The 16843-nt window shown below is 39.7% G+C and overlaps 1 protein-coding gene across 4 annotated transcripts in view; it reads left to right on the top strand.

The window, feature by feature from the left end:
* The window catches only part of LOC113017037 (RAS guanyl-releasing protein 2), a 35849-nt gene extending 22863 nt beyond the window's left edge, over positions 1–12986 (top strand). Inside the window, exons 10-17 of one of the 4 annotated variants that reach the window (XM_026160295.2) lie at positions 3004–3078; positions 3429–3548; positions 4439–4554; positions 4652–4793; positions 7887–7923; positions 10576–10734; positions 11604–11666; positions 12559–12986. In XM_026160295.2, the coding sequence (XP_026016080.1) occupies positions 3004–3078; positions 3429–3548; positions 4439–4554; positions 4652–4793; positions 7887–7923; positions 10576–10734; positions 11604–11662 (708 nt within the window). In that variant the 3' untranslated portion in view covers positions 11663–11666; positions 12559–12986. Of the gene's footprint in view, positions 1–3003; positions 3079–3425; positions 3549–4438; positions 4555–4651; positions 4794–7886; positions 7924–10236; positions 10735–11603; positions 11667–12558 lie in introns of all 4 variants that reach the window. The other 3 variants (XM_080299796.1, XM_026160292.2, XM_080299795.1) reach the window with 3 other exon arrangements.
* Positions 12987–16843: the final 3857 nt, after the last annotated feature.

The following is a 16843-nucleotide window of genomic DNA, read 5'->3' as shown; positions in this document are numbered from 1 at the left end:
TCCTTTTTTCTCCTGTGAAAATAAAAGAAAATAACTTGACAGCTTCTGGAGCTGAGAGGCAAGAGAAAAAGTTTGCTGGACAGAGTCAATATCCAATTATCTTATGCCAGTGCTTATTGGAGTTGATCTAGCATGAGGCCTGCTGGGTTTGCAGCGATAAGATGGAAAGCAAGTCAATAAATCCTTCAAAATAATGAAAAGGGGAAGGCATGCTTTATTTTAGACAGGTAAAATAAGCAAACCACGCAGGTTATTTTTCTCTTCAGCTTTTCAGATGTACTTTTCCCTGAAATGTCTGGAATTCTTCGAAATGACACGGTTCAATAAAAAGAAAATAATTTAGCAATTTTGTCCCAGCTGACTAAAACACAAGACACACAAGTACAGTGAGAGAGTAGGACTTAAGGAAAACAAAAGTGTACGAGGCCAAGCGTGGATGCAGTAGACGAGTACGTGTAGCAGCAGACCTAAATGTGTTAACCATAGACCGTATATGCCACATGTCTATGGTGTTTACAAGTGCAAAAAATAGATGCTGCTCTCTCACTTGTTGCTATAATGGCTCTGTACGCAAGAGATGACTCTGCTTAACAGGTCTTCTGAGAAATATGTTTCTGTGTGAAAGGGTCTTTGTGTTAAGTACTCGACAGATGCGTTCAGAAACTATATGTGAATACATTTATATTCAACAAATTGTTGTTATGAGATGCCTGGATTTAGGTGTTTGGATTATTGCTATTGTTTTAAATTTTCACAATATAAAGTAATTAAGCTTATATATTGTCTTTAAACTTACAAATTAACAGATGCATATAGATCCATGTTTATTGACTATCCTCAGCTTTTAACTACATTTGACAGTAAGTCACTTAATGGAGCTACTTCAGCTGACATCATGTGACTTTAGAGTTAACACAAGTCAAGTGATGACAACCTTTGCCTCCATTAAAGAATCCAATATTATATTGCACCATACAAGAAACTGGATCAATGCCCATTAAATAAAAGGTTTCAATGTGCGTATGTGGGCAGTAATTAGCAAAAGATTGCAATAAATGGTGTGCGCTCAGACAACGTGGCAATATATTTTTCAGAACGAAAGCATGCAGTTACTCTATATCACTATATATAGCAGGTGACAAGTGTTCTGAAATGGTTTGCAGCTGAAATATTAGGTGACTTCTTTTGAGTTCCGTCAGCTAGCAACAATAAATGGCTGCAGGCTGCTAAGTGTTGCAGCAAATTGCTAACAGACCAAAGAACCAAAAAGTAAATTTATATAAGCTTTCCAAACTCAAATGTTAGTTCTAAGCTATGATGTTTCTGCACATTAAAGCGAAAGACTTTTGGGTCTTCCCCTCTCATTACATTTAAATATGTAGCTTGCCTTCACCAGTGACCTAGAACAGCTTCTGACTACAGCGGAAAAGGAGTTAAATATATAAAAAAACTGGTTTGATGTAAATAAGTTATCATTAAATATAAAGAAGACAATATTGATTATTTTTGGCACTAGACAAATGAAAAATGTATCTAAAATAAGGGTTAATGGAATTGAAATTGAAAGAGTGTACGAAAATAAATTTCTTGGAGTGATAATTGATGATAAGCTGAGCTGGAAGTCTCATATAAACCATGTGAAAACAAAAATGTCAAAAACCATTGCTATTCTCTATAAAACAAAGCATGTCCTGAACAAAAAATCATTATACACACTTTATTGTACTCTGTTGCTTCCATATATGACTTACTGTCTGGAGATATGGGGTAATGCATATAAAACGAACACTCTTCCTATTTTCAAGTTACAAAAAAGAGCTATAAGAATTATAAACCAATCAAACTATATAGAACCAACTAACATTTTGTTTATTAATCTGAATACCCTGAAATTGTATGATTTAGTTGAATATAAAATGGCACAGATAATGTATAAAGCACAAAATAACTTGCTTTGCCCCAGTACTCAGAAGCTGTTCAAAGTCAGAGAGAGTCAGTATGACTTAAGGGGAACAGATTTCTTTAAAAAAAAAACAAGATGAGGACAAAAATAAAGCAGAGATGTGTTTCTGTTAGAGGAGTTAACCTGTGGAATAGTTATGACAGTGATTTAAAAAGGTGTAGTTCATTTTCCTTGTTTAAAAATATGTTTAAAAATACAGTATTAGAAAAATATATAAATCAAGAATGAAAAGAGCAAAAAACAAAAAAGAAAAAACAAACAAAAACAAAAACAAAAAAACCTCTTGATTCCTTTGCTTTGATGTAGTTACTTATCTAAGGTGGACCGTTTTTTTTTTCTTTTTCTTGTTTGTTTATTTGTTTGTTTGTTTTGTTTTTGCTTTGTTTTATTATTTGCTTCGAGCCCTGTGTACAGGAGCTGCATGCAAAAAGATCTTTTGTTAAAAGGGTTGGCGTAATAAGCAAATGCTTCAGCCAATACCTTTTGATTAGCCTTGTCTCATGCTTTCTTGCTTTGTGGTAGATCTTTGTTCTGTCCTCACTGAGATATTTGAATGCTAATCAATAAAATCAAATCAAATCAAATCAAACCAGTGTGTGAATGGGTGGATGACTGCATATGTTAAGCGCTTTGGAGTCCTTAGGCACTAGTAAAGCGCTATATAAATACAGGCCATTTACCATTTTAAATATGTATAGTGCCTTAGGTAACTCCAGTAGCTTGCTAACACAGTTCATACTTTAATAGCTAACTAGACACAGGCTGCTAGCATAAACCACTGATGTCTCAAAATGTCATATTTTTAGCTAGCAAACAATATTTTAGTTTAGGTTTTGTAGGACTGATTTGGAAGGTATGAACCAAATTGTAACTCTATAAAAAACTTTACTTTTGATGTTTATAGAAAAAGTATTTTACATTTAAGAAATAAAAGTATTCTTATTTGAAATAACTGCTGGTGTTAATACCTGATTTTACCTGATAAATGGAAATTACTTGAATTTTTTCATGTGCCTTTTTCACATTGGCTGTTTGTGCAGGTGTCTCTGGACCAATACCACACAGAAGAGGAGATCTATCAGATGTCTTTACAGAGGGAACCACGCAAGCCAGTGGTAAGCAGCATGGTGATATACTCATCCCGTGTGTTCCCAGCCCCTCACCTCTCATGCACTAATATTGCTTTTCTACAGACTTGCTATGATAGATAATGGTGATTTTAAGCGTGCCTAATGAACCTCAGTCTAAAATTGCCTGCATTTCAGACAAATATACTGTAGACAATATTTATCTTAAGATATTAAAATATCAGAATTGTTACGCTGGAAATCTTTTTCAAAAAGTATTTTCATTCTGATCCACCGAGGTTATTCCTGACTTCTGCCCTGTGTGGCAGCTTTCTTTGCTTCACTTCCCTGGTTTATTATTGATCTCATGGTCTCTGATTTCTCATCAACTGTAGCAGAACTCCAGCCCTGCCCCCGCACCTGATCCCAAGCCCAGTATGATTGATGAGTGGGCCGTTTCAGTGAAGCCCAGCGCTGACCCCACGATCATCAAGAAACACATAGAGAAGATGGTGGAAGTGAGTTTCTCTGCTCCCTTCATATTCACATCTCTCAGAGCCTGAGAGGTGCTACAAGGATAAGGATAAAAATGAGCTATGGCTGTACTCACCACCACAACTGTCAAAGATCAAAAGTTTAAAAACTGATACATCTCTAGGCTTTTACCACTAAAATGATTAATTCAAAAACAATAACGCTCACCAGTGCTCTTCATTATCAAACTGCTGGATTATGAAATCATCTTTTAGACTGCATGAGTCTGATCTACTACATTTTATTGGGCTTGTCAAAGATTTAGCAAATGTCAGAGTGTATTTTTTTAGTCTTGCACAAACCATAACTACCATAACTAGGGCGTATGTGTTTTGGTAACTTCTTCCCCACAAATGCACATCTGCAAATGAGTTGCATGACAGATCTACTCTGTCTGTAAAATTCTGTTTCAGCAAATGTTATTTTCCAGATGTGTTAAGTTGTTGTCACCCAGTCAAAGTGTTAGCTTTGTTCTATCTACTGTATGTATATATATTTATAAAGTTTAAAGACAATCAACATTATTTAATAAATGTGACCTGCTGTGATGCTGTGGGTTTCTCTGCCTTTTAGGGAGGGAATACTTGTTTCCCAGTTTGAACATTTAGTTTATTAGGTTGCTCTGAGAGGTGTTATAGGTGTTAGTATCAGAACTGCTAATTCATCAAAACTACACAATAAACAAGTGAAATGCAGATATATGACCAAAGATGGAAAAGAAAAATGTTGTGAAACTTGGTGCAGAGCTCATGCATGGACAAATCTGTGGATCTAAATTTTAAATACATAAATTTTTGTGTTATTTTTCAGGCAATCACAATAATCACTTTCCCCTAAAAACAGCCTAATTACTTCACATCTTTCTTCTTTTCAGTCAGTCTTCAAGAACTTTGACACAGATGGCGATGGCAATATCTCCAGGGATGAATTTGAAGCAATCAGGAACAACTTTCCATACCTCAGCAAGTTTGGAGAACTGGACAAGAACCAGTGAGAATCTGTAGCTTTATTCACAAGCACTTTATAGACTGAGCCAACTTACAATCTGCTTTCTATGACATTCATCTCTTTCTGCGTCCTCTTACAGAGACGGGAAGATCAGCAGGGAGGAGATGATAGACTACTTTATGAAAGCCAGCTCTCTGCTGAACTGCAAGATGGGTTTCATCCACACTTTTACTGAGACCACCTATGTCAAGCCCACGTTCTGTGAACACTGTGCTGGCTTTGTGAGTAAACATCTATGCCTAAAACTTAAACAGTAGCCATCTTTTCAGCTTGTGTATAATTCTGCTTTTGACCTCAGTCCATCCTAAAATGTTCATGAAACACAGTCCATGAAAAACTCGATTTTAGGCACTGACTCAGCTGTAGGATTTATAAATGCCCCAGTGTCATGCACTTCATTATTTGTCTTGGCTGTCACTGTCAAGCCGTGGTAGCACAACTCTTTAAGGTTCCTCCTGTCAGGTCAGGGTAGTGCAATCACTTTGAGCTGCAGCCACACACTGCTGAAGTTGCATTCTGGGAAATATGAGAGGAAGTTAACTGGGTGAGATGATAACCCTCGTCTGTGGCAGTGTTAAGGGTGTGTGAGTGTGCGTCCTCTGGCCCTCAACGTTCCCAAAAGTCCCCCAAGGATCTCTGTGTTATTGAGACACAGACAGTGACTAAGCTGTAATGAGAACAGGCCTTTAATGTTGAAGTAGAGACATTCATTTCTTTATATTGCATTATAAGCGGACCAATTCTCGAGAGAGACGTACAGACAACCGTATGTGTTTCCATTAAAATTAAACATGTATACAGCAGCACGTTAAACTCTGGGGAAAGTCTGTTACTTTTAAATCGTCATGGGGGAAATTCAGAATACAGAGCAGGGAAAGATAAGGACCCTGGCAGTCTGCCTCTTCCTTTGGATATATCTGTGTGTGTGTGTGTGTGTGTGTGGCAGAGGTAGATACTGTACACCAACCACTTCCTCATCTGTCTGCTTTCCTCTTGGCTCCTGTGCAAACAAAATATTTTCCTGCAGCACATTTTTCAACACTTGCCTAAAACATGCTGTCCAATTCCAGCTGGGCCTTCTGTAAACACCAGCGTCCAGTCACCGGTATTCGCACAAGGATGTTCAGTCTGGTGCTGTGGTGCCTGCATTCTTCTTTGGTCTTTTATTTTAATTACTGGCTTACAGATTACAGAAGCAAGCCGACAATGCACCGTGTGCAAGCTTCTCCATCTCCGGAGGATGCAGCAGGCTTCTGGAAAAGATTCAAACAAGTTTCAGAAGAGAAATTACACAGAGTGATGCATCGAGGCTTTTTGACGCATGCTGCATCTCTTATTCTGTTTTGAGTTACGAGAGTGTTCATACCTTGTGACAAAAGATAAAAATATCTCATTACAGTCACAGATCTTTTCCAGGCTGCGTGTCTTATGCAGTATATACTTGATTTCCAAGGTACATTTGTACATGCATGTATGCTCATACTGCAAACTAGCATTTCTAAACAAGCCTACTATGGACATGTGTGGGTGACCTTATCCTGCTGGACTGCAGAGTTTGGTAAGAGTATGTAATGTCTGAAACTAAGTGTTTGGAGCTGTCGATGAGCTTTTGGTTTGCAGGGTTAATTGTACATTGACGTCATATTATGTGTTTGATATGGTTACAGGTTCTTAAACTAGCATAAAGGTCTACAAACTGAAAAATAATAATGGAGGTTAAAAACTACATGTTAAGTTTAACTCCCAGTCCTGAGCCTGATTCTGAAAGATGTAAAATAACGCGTCTACTCTGAGAATCATTTACAGTGAACAGTGATGCTTTACTGCAAATGATTTCACAGCCTTAAACATAATTGAGTGAAAGAGGCGTGCCCGTCCACCAGGCTTTCCTGCCTGCTGCGTCCTGCACAGGGTCATGCTGCTGCTCTCCCTGTCCCTGTTTTTCCATGTGTGCACATGGAAAGGGTTGGATGTGTGCTCTTTTTTTTTACTTATGTGCATGACATAAATTACTACAAATTATTTTGTCTGACAGACTAAAATGTTAGTTCGATCAGTTAACCCCCTTCCTCCACTAGAGACAAAAAATAGGGTACTTTTGAGCTTGTCTAGATAAAGTGATTCCAATTCCAAATTTGCACATTTTCTTCCATTATTTCTTCCACAATAATGGCTGATGTCAGTCACTTAGAAAACAACTTGTTCCCTCATTTGAAAATACTTAAAATAAAATGGCAATAACAAAAAAAGGTTCATGGGAATTCAGTAGAATGATAAATGGAAACTTTTCTCGTTGTATAAAAGCCAAATTTTACCTTCTGTCACTTTTTTTGTGTTAAGCAATTTAGCAGGAACAGAATGACATTTGAGATTTGTTACAGTCGGGGCATTAAAGACAGCACAGTTTCCCTTATTTGAACTTTCCTATTTGATAAAAGATTGCCTTAAAATACCTGAGAAATTAAATACACACTGCTTGTCAGTGCTGGTTCAAAACTCAGCACTGAGGCACTAGAAATGATTTCAAAAATAGAAACATAAACGTCTCCCGGTGCATTTTTTAAATATCAAATGTGTAACTACAGCCAGTAGAGGTGGCAAAGCTTAAATTAAAACCAGCATGTTTCCAGCTGTTGTTTGTAGTGTGTTGTGTTTTAGCGTCTACAGAGGCTTTAAAGGTCAGTCAGCGTAGGCAGGGCTGTGATGATAGTTGTGTTTGGATATTCTGCTCAGAACTAACTTCTCTTTGTTTTAAAGCCTCTGGCTGTGTGTGTGTGTGTGTGTGTGTGTGTGTGTGTGTGTGTGAGAGAGACTTTCTTTGTGTCAGTGTGCAAATGTGCACCTACAGGTGTATGTGGCTTTGCTGTCATTCATGTAGGTTTGTGTGTGTCTGTATGTGTGTACGTGAAGAGGTCAGGATATTTTGTGCCTCCTCAGATGTGCCAGTGTGGTGTGTGATCTCCAGTTCAGCTCTTTCATGTCATTGTTCCCCCACTGCCTGTGCGCTCCCTGCATCCCGCTTGATCTCGGTCCCCCTCCACCCCCTCTGTCCAGCCGGCCTCCCGTCTCTCTCCCCCTTTCTTTCCCTCTATCTCGCTCTCACACCTTACGTGTCTCTTTGCTTCATTGTACCTCTTTCTTGCCTTGCTTTGCCAAGTGCTTACTCACAGTTGCCTGTTTGTTGCAGTTTTCTCTGTATTATTGTAGGGTCTTTACCTCATTATATAAAGCGCCTTGTGTCCTAAACAAAATAAAATCAGGATTAATGCCCAACCCCACTCCTTTTCCCCTCTCTTTTCTTTCTTTTTTTCCAGATCTGGGGATTTTACAAGCAAGGCTACAAATGTAAAGGTAAGAGAGGAGTCGTTCAGCTTTTGCTCGCTGTTTTCTGCACAAATAAACTTGTTCTAGCTACAAGGGTACAAGCTTCAAGGAATTAGTGCCTTTTTTTTGAAGCCATCGATTCCCATCTGTTGCACCTTCCACAGATTTTTGAGTGCTAAGTAAATGTCATCAAACATATCACACATTTAATTATATTCAAAGCCCTCTGCTTAAGCAGCTGGATAAACTCCATCACCGGAGAGCACACTATACACAATGGAGAATTATTTGCCCTTTCAGGCCTCCAAGTGGACCTGTGTTTGAGGAAGCTGGTTCATTTCACAAATGCACATACACAGAGGCCGGCTACCTTCTTAAACACATTTGCAGCTTGTCCACCCCCCCCTCTGTGGACATGCTGTTGGTGGTCCGTGCTGATGTTGTAAAGCAGAGTGATGATCTGCAGACGTTAAACTCTCTAAATAATTTGCAACAAATATGTTGCTCTCCAGATGTCAAGCAAAGGTTTGGACATGATGCCGGATCTAAAATGCAAATAAACCTAGTTTCCATCTGCTGTAGTCTTTTAAGGAGTGATTGGATACAGTTCAGACATCTGAGCGAGAAAGGTAGGGCAGATATTTCATAGATGGCGTTTCCCTGCTTTTTCTGTGTTGCATAAACTAAATTCCACGTCAGGTTTTTGCAAAGATTTCTCAGTCAGCCTTGCCTACACAGTTTGTTCAGTTACTAGCGTGAATATCTCATTATTTAGAAGAAGTTAAGTATTGTGTTAATGCAATGACAGCTTGAGAAACCTCACAGTAGTATTGTATTGTGTGCAGAGTCCTTGTGTATCGCAGGATGTAACGCTTTGTTGTTCTCTTGGAGCCTTGGAGGTCTAAGTAGGAGAACAAAAGGACACATGTGTTAACAAATACAGATATTTGTGTTTGAATTAGTGTAACAACTTTAAGGATTAGTAATTTCTTATTTTTCATGATGACGTCATGTTGACTAGGTCACGGCCATACCACCCTAAGCACAACCGATCTTGTCGGGCCTGGTTAGTACTTGGATGGGAGACTTGGATTAGTACTTCAGGAGAGGTAGAGCAGGTCATTTGCTAATCCGAAGGTTGGTGGTTCAATCACTAGCTGCTCCAGTCTACATGTCAAACATCCTCGGGGAAGATGTTAACACCAAGTTGCTCTCTGTTGTGTGACTGCTACATAGAAAAAGTGTAGCAAAAAGTGCTTGCGTGAATGAGGCAAGTTATGTAAGGAGCTTTAAATCTTTAACTTGTGTTTGTTGTTAAAATACAAAGACAAGCATGTGATTGCTTTAAAAAATAACACAAGCAGATCCACACAAAGAGATCGATGCATTTCTCTGTGTATACAGACACACATACACACCACTGACCCTCACACTCTCCCGTGTCCTCTCCACTCTACAGGAGTGCATTCTGTGAGCCTGACTGAGAGTTTTAGTTCTGGCTTGTTCCATTAATGAGACCAGGGGAAGTCAATGAGAGAGCCCCACAGCCATTCATCCCCATTACCATTGTTAGCCCAAACTCAGGGAGGTAGACAGACCGGCAGGCACATAATTGAAATGAATCACCCACTGCAGTGCAGTGCAGTGCAGGAGCGCTCTTGATGTGTGTGGGTTGTCTGGTGTGTGTAATGGGGTAGTAGATGTCAGCTACTGAGATTTGAATCAGAAACCTCTCACTGTCTGAACAGATGTGGGGCTGTGCTCATGCCAGCATTCTAACATCCATATCACAGAAACATCTTTGCTTCTTTCTATCTCTTTGACGTTTTAGCAGGTAGGCTTCTTTTTTTTGCTTTAGACCTTAAGACTGCTCTAAGATCTCCTTGTTAAATTTGAATTGTCATCCCCCAGCTGCTTTGCTCACCATAGCATGAAGACTGGGAATAGTAGCAACATTTATAGCTTCATATACATTGGAAAGACATGAGAGTACATGAGAGTTTAAGCAAAGACTGATAGGTATGTGTCATTATTTGGGAACTGACGAATATCTGTGATAATTATTTTAGAATGAAAAATTCATAGTGAGTTAAAGAAATAAGCATTATAAAAAAATCCAGTATGATCAAAATTTGTTATATTGCCACTATGTAGGTTGTTACTGTTTTCTTCTCTTGATATGATGCTTATCTGCACACTTTATAGTTATTTAAAGTCAGGTGACTACCACCAGTGACAGTGAAGAAATGAACCAGGAAAGATTTCTGTTGCTGTGGATTCCAGTAACTCAGTTGCTTTCCTGCTGCCTTGCTGGGTGACCCATCACTCCTCTCCTTGTAGACTACCCACAGCTGACAGAGCTGTTGTCGGGCACAGTCGGCCTTACCGTGTGCATGTGCCAGTGTTTGCGTGTCTGTACAGCATGTCGAAGCACTTTACTGTCACCGTTAGCTCTCCCGTTTGCCCCGTTTCATCAGTTTGCACCCGTCCCTTTGTCTGACCCTTCTTCTCCACCTCCATCTTCCTCTCGCCCCTGGCCCTCTCATCCTTTCTTCCTGTCTCGCCTGCTCTCTCGCCGATTGTCCCTCCCTCCCTTCCAATCCCCCCGTCCTCTCCTCCTCTCCCGAAACCTGTCCCTGCCTCCATCTTTCTCCCATCGTGCGAACATTCCCACTGCAGCCTGCGGGGTCAACTGCCATAAGGCCTGCCGAAGCCGGCTGGCTGTTGAGTGCCGGAAGAGGACCAAGAGCATCAGCCATGAAGCGCCGCCAGCTCTCCAGGCCAGATCTTACAGCTTCCCTCCTCCTGCTAACACCCCACCCAGCCTGCAGAACACTGGTAAGATGCATCTACATGCAGCTAGCATCCCTCATGTTTCCAAGAGGATGATTGCTGAAATGGACCCCTACACATGTCTAAATACGTATTACATTAAAAATTAAAAAATGATTTGTGATTCCACTGATAACTGTCTTTTATAACATTTCTGATCAATTTCAGCCTTTTTGGATCGAGCCAGCCCTCCTATTTCTAGTGTATATATATATACACATATATATATATCTATGGTCCTTATGCAACTACCTGCTGCTGGTTGTGGCCTACAGGCATAAGCAAAAAGCCCCCACAGAATAAGTGTATTTTTCAAGCATCGAGTTACTTGTTTTTAGAATCTTTGTTTCTCACAAGAATGAATACAGTACCAGCTAGCTTGATATGTGTACAGACCTTAAAGTTTGACCCCTCGTGCTGATAAAATAGAATCTCCCATCGCAGGCATCAAAGATAAACAAGTGTAGCCCGGAGGAATTTTGACTTCATGTCACCACTGCAACACCTCCACTTTTTGATGGGGGCTTTTGTCTTCCTTTGAGTGTATGGGGAGCTGACATTTGGAGTGTTTTCTTCCAACAATAGAGTGTAATTTGCAATGGAAATGTAAATGGTCCACCACAGTGAGGCTAGTGACTCATAAAGGCAGTGTTTTCATCAGACATTAGCAAAAGTGGCGCCCTGCCTGGCTCAATTCTGTATCAGTGCAAACCTGCTCCATCAGTGGGCAGCACAATGCTGCCAGACGAATGAATTGGGAATGGTAAATAGACAAAGGCCGCACATTTCTGGATTTTAGGCGATGCTTTGCATTTCCAGATGGCTGACCAAACCGCCACTTATTTCTTTGCCCTCACCTTCTCTGTTCCCACTAGTAATTGCTGAGGAGGATATAGAGGCAGTGGAGGAAGGAGTATTTGATGTCCATCTATAACCAGGTGAGAGAGGTGCACTTTGACCGCTTATTTGCTGTTTAATAGATAATTGTTTTATATGTTTTTGCTGATTAGTTATGTTCCTAATTAATTAAATGAGTTCATAGCTTCCATTTTGACCTGGAAGAATTCTTGTTGTCTGTAAAGTCAGCAGGACCTGACACAGTCTGTCAGCTACCACAGTAATCATTAAAAGCCTGGCTATCAACCTGTAGCTCTTTCACAAATAACAAATTGTGTGGAATTAGTTAATTAGCTACAGAGTTGCTGGTCACCTTCAAACATGCGTACATATTTCCCAGTTTTCTGGCATAACTCATTTCTCTTCCTGTTAAAGCCACTTAACCCATGCAACCGCACAGAAAACACACCAGTGTGTTGTCGTTTAATCCCTTTCTGGCTTGAAACCTCAAATGAAAGTTCACTTCTCTTCTCAGCTTATTCCCACAGAAGTGAAACTAGTTTGAGTTTGACAAAAACGAAAAGTATCAGAGTGCATAAAAAAGGACCAGATATGGTATTGGAGATCATCCTGGAGATCTCTGTGAGAAGTAAACAAATATGTGGAGATTAATAATACTGAAATAATAATGATAATATTTACTCCTTTAAGGTCACTTAAAGGCGTTGCAGATGTAGTGCAATAAAATCGTGCACATTTCCACAGTATTTCACACCAAGTTACACACAGGGAATGTCAGACTCGTGCCTGATTTGCTTAGCTCGTGGTCTTCCCTTGAAGAGAGACAGTGCAATTATTCACCGTTACCACAGTTTCCCACAGCCTTTACACAGCATCGTCTGACTGTCAGTGTATGACAAATCTTTGCAGGAGTCTTGAACTGAAGAGCGGTTTTGATGAACAGGCCGGTGACAGATTTTGGCTCTTTTTTAGAATCCCTCCTACGGTCGGTGTTCGAGAAGCCAAATCAGCCCCTTTCGAGAGCGAGACGGAGAATGTGCTACAGTGTGTCAGATTTACAACCTGCAGCGCTGAGGAGAAATTGCACTGAACACGATCCAGGATACCTACATGCTGCCACACGGTGGACACACGCTGCAGCAGCACTCCTCTCTGCCCGACTCACAGGAATGTGACGACCAGTGGGAACCGAATGTCTCTGTATGATTTCTATGAAAAAAAAAGATGTGCATTTTGATTCTGTGTCGGCCACGAGTGTTACTGTAAAATACTTACTAAATACTTACTCTTTCGCTCTCTCTATATATCTATATCTATATATATTTAAAAGAAAATCCACAAAATTGTATTTTCTTGGTGAAATGTTCACGTCAGTGGAGTTTGTAAATTTGAGCACACTGCAGATTGGCGCAGTTGTCTTTTCTTTAAAACATAAAAGAGGTGCTGTTATTGCCAAGAATGTAAAGCTGCCACCCAGACTAAGCTACAGTCTCCTTTAAGTGGGAAGCTCAACTTTTTCCCCCCCCTCTCCTCTTGTTTGTTGTTTTGAAATACATTTCAGCGGACCAATAATAGGACCAATTTTGATGTCAGATAAAATATTTGTGATGCCCGTCTGAAGTGCGATGACAACGGCAGCAAAGGAAACAGCTGAAAGAACCGTGGCGACGGCTGTAATTGGGATGGACTTTAATTAATGTTCTGTTCTTCGTCACGTTTACCTGAATATCAGTAACTATAGTTATTGCGGTTGGTGTTATTTTCAGTATAGAGTACTGTCTTGTACCAGTGCAGTGACAGATGACCCATCCTCCTGCAGTACTGTGAATGTAGCAGAAACAGGAATGCTGCTGTCACATGAAGAAGCCCATTTTTCTTTCCCAGTAAATGCGTTGAGAGCATTAAAGAAAAAATAAATGAAATAATCAAAAGAACAAGATTAGAACTGGAGCCGTTTTTTATTTGACAGCAGCTTCTAAAAACATTTTCCTGAGAAGTTTCCATGCAAGTTGTATTTTCGCTGTTTATAATCTGCATGCTTCTTCCTTCTTCCTCGTATTCTCCTGACAGATATTTTTTTTCTATTTTTAAATTTGTAATTTTTTTTTTTTTACGTAGCACGCCAACTTTTCGTTTATTTAGCAAGTATGATGTCTTGAAATTCCACACAGAGGAAATGTTTCTGTCTCTTGGTGCCTGTGGAGAGATGACTTCAGACTTTGAGTGGCGTTTGCTTCAACTGCCAGTTTGTCGCTGAATGAGGCTCCTCAGTTTGCTGGTATTTATTTTTTTGGTAAAAAAACAAAGAAAAAAACGAATATGCCTGTCCTGTGCCACTCCTTGCCTGACGATTGGATGTTTGCTGTTATTCGGAACGATGTCATGCTATTCCTCGTGGTCTGTTTCTACATGATTCCTCAGTATTAAATGCAGCAGGCATCTTTCTAATATGTGTTCTTGTTATGAGATTCTGTGACTAATAATAATAATAATAATGATACTAACAGTAAAATTTGTCTTGCTTTAGTCCTCTTTTCACTTTGTATGCTGAATCAAAGGTGTATTCACATAAATCTTTCTCTTCTTTTACTTGAGCAGGGAACACTTTAAATTAAAGCAGCTGCTTTGATCTTAAAGATGGTTGATTTTACTTAAACTTTGTGCTGTTACTATAAATACAGATAATGTTTCATAATGAAAGCTGGCGATTTTGGTGAAGAAGAAATTCTTTTTTTTTAAAAAAAATTGAACAATTGTGTCAAGTAAAACATCAAAGATATTCTTTCACAATTCATAAAAAGGGAGCTCTTTGTTCCCCTGTCTGAATCTGTCCATTCAAGATCAGCTTAGCTCAGTAAAACAGACAAAGAGGTTTAGCAGAGTGCAGGTGTGAAATCATTTAGTTAACACTAGCTGCAAACATGCTTAACTTCAGAACACTTTCTCACATTTAATACAAAACGGCCCAGTTTAATGTAGCATGTATGGCCTGCAGCACATTAAAATATCAATGCAACGTTTTTCTACGATTCCAAATTCAAGTATTTTCCAAGAGACAGTTTAACAGCAACTGAAAAAAGGTCTTTGAGATATTGCACCTATTATGGTCCTAGTTTTTTTAATGTACTGCATAAACTGTTGGATATATACAATTAGGGTATATACAAGCAACCCATGTGACTCAAAAGCTTTATTTTCTACTCTTGACTCTGTGTGATGTCAGTGGATAACCCTAATAAGGTCATTTTTGGGCACACAGCTCGTTCTGTCAGTTGGCTAGGGAAAGGGTTGTGAGCTAAAGTCACTCGATTCACACTGATGGCCTGCACCACACCCCGGTGTGAGGTAAATAAGGATGAGCCATGGCTCATTTGACTGCCCAAGTCAAGTTTACAAATAAAAATATGGACCTGGAAATGAGCACAATAGGTCCTTTTTAACAAAACAGGATACTACTGTACTACTGTACATTTCATTCACCCTTCATGTGACCATGATCCAGTGCCCTCTGCTGCCTGTCCATTATAGGCATTAATAACCAGCCTCGGAGTCAGTGCCACATGTAATTATTCTCTGAGATGAAGTCAGTTGTGGTGTCTGATTGCACAGCCCTTGCTCCGTGTTTTCTGTAGACTTTCTGCAGCCACTGGCTCGGCTCATATCTCATCCCTCCTGTCATCATGCTGCTAAATGCTCTCATGAGGGACTGTGCCAAATAAAAATGAGCTGATGAATTGGAGAGGTGATGTGTTGATAACCTGGCCTTTTGACCTTGGTCTATCACGCACAAGAATAGTGTCACAAAAAGTATTTGCTGCCATCTGGATTTCTTTGACCTTTAAATATTTCACATCCTCCAAAAAAATCAAAATCAAAAAATGAGACAGAGATCATCCAGAAAAAAATAAAATGCATTTTTTGTATGATGATCTAATTTATTAAGCTATGTGAAAAAGTAATTGCCACCTAAACGTAATAACTGGTCGTGCCACCCTTGGCAGCAAGAACTGCAATCAAGCCCTTGCAGTAAGTGGCAATGAGTGTTTCACATCGCTGTGGAGGGATTTTGGCCCATGCTTCTTTGAAGAGTTGTTTTCATCCAGCCACACACACCACAAGCTTTTGAATGGCCAGTTTGGAGTTATGCTAAAACATCTCAATCAATTTCTTTGAGCCATTCACAGCTGGACTTGCTGGTGTGTTTCACTGCCCTGCTACACAACTCAGGTGTGCTTCAGGGAACAAATTGATGGTCACACATTCTCCTTTAGGATTTTTTGGTAGAGGGCCAAATTCATGGGTCCATCATGGTCCAGGTCCATCATGATCTCAGTCATGGTTCAGGTAATGAAGCAGCAAAGCAGCCCCACACCACCACAGCACCACCACCATGTTTGACTGTTGGTATGTTGCTCTTTTTGCCAAATGCTGTGTTAGTATTAGATCATTTTGACCCAATCTCTTTCTTACTGTCGAATCATGAACCCTGGAGGCCTGCAGTTCTTTAAATGTTGTTTTGCTTTTGTGACCTCTGGATGAGTTGTTGATGCGCTCTTGTATACGTTTACACTCCTGGGAAGGTTCACCACTATTACCAGTGCACTACATTTGCAGATAATGGCTCTAACTCTGGTTTATTGGAGTACCAAAGGCTTAGAAATGGCTCTTTAACCCTTTCCAGACTGGTTCTTGAGTTTCTTTAGATTGTGGCACGATGTCTTCGAACACATGTCGATCAATGACTGATACATTCAGCTACTGAAAAGCAGCTTTATGAGATCTTTTAGCCTTCTTCACTTTGTCAGACAGGTTCTATTTAAGTCATTTCTTGATTCAAACAGATCTAGCAATAATCAGGCTGGGGTGTGGCTAGTGGAAATAATATAATTTGTTTGATAGTCTGTGACATTTAAGCATGACAAGGGGCAAATACCGCCTTGTACTGTAGATGCATTCAAGTTTAAGCACATAACCGTGCTACTGTGATACATTCAGCTTCTGTAGCCACTTGTTCCACCAGCAAGAAGGTCCAATTAATGATATCCAAACCAAAAAAAGTGTTTGTACCCATTTTTTGTACCTTTAAACTAAAGCAATGAATGAAAATCCGAAAAAGAAAGGAGACTCAAAGCAAAATTCAACAGACCCCACACAAGCAAATAAATGACCTTGATAATGATGATAGTGGAACCATTGTTCAAACTTGACATTAGCACAATCTCCTCTTTAAAAATCACCCAGTGTCCCCCGTATTTGT

The sequence above is a fragment of the Astatotilapia calliptera genome, chromosome 3 (assembly GCF_964374335.1).
Source record: "Astatotilapia calliptera chromosome 3, fAstCal68.1, whole genome shotgun sequence".
NCBI classification, from domain to species: domain Eukaryota; kingdom Metazoa; phylum Chordata; class Actinopteri; order Cichliformes; family Cichlidae; genus Astatotilapia; species Astatotilapia calliptera.
This window is presented reverse-complemented; position numbering and strand designations above follow the sequence as displayed.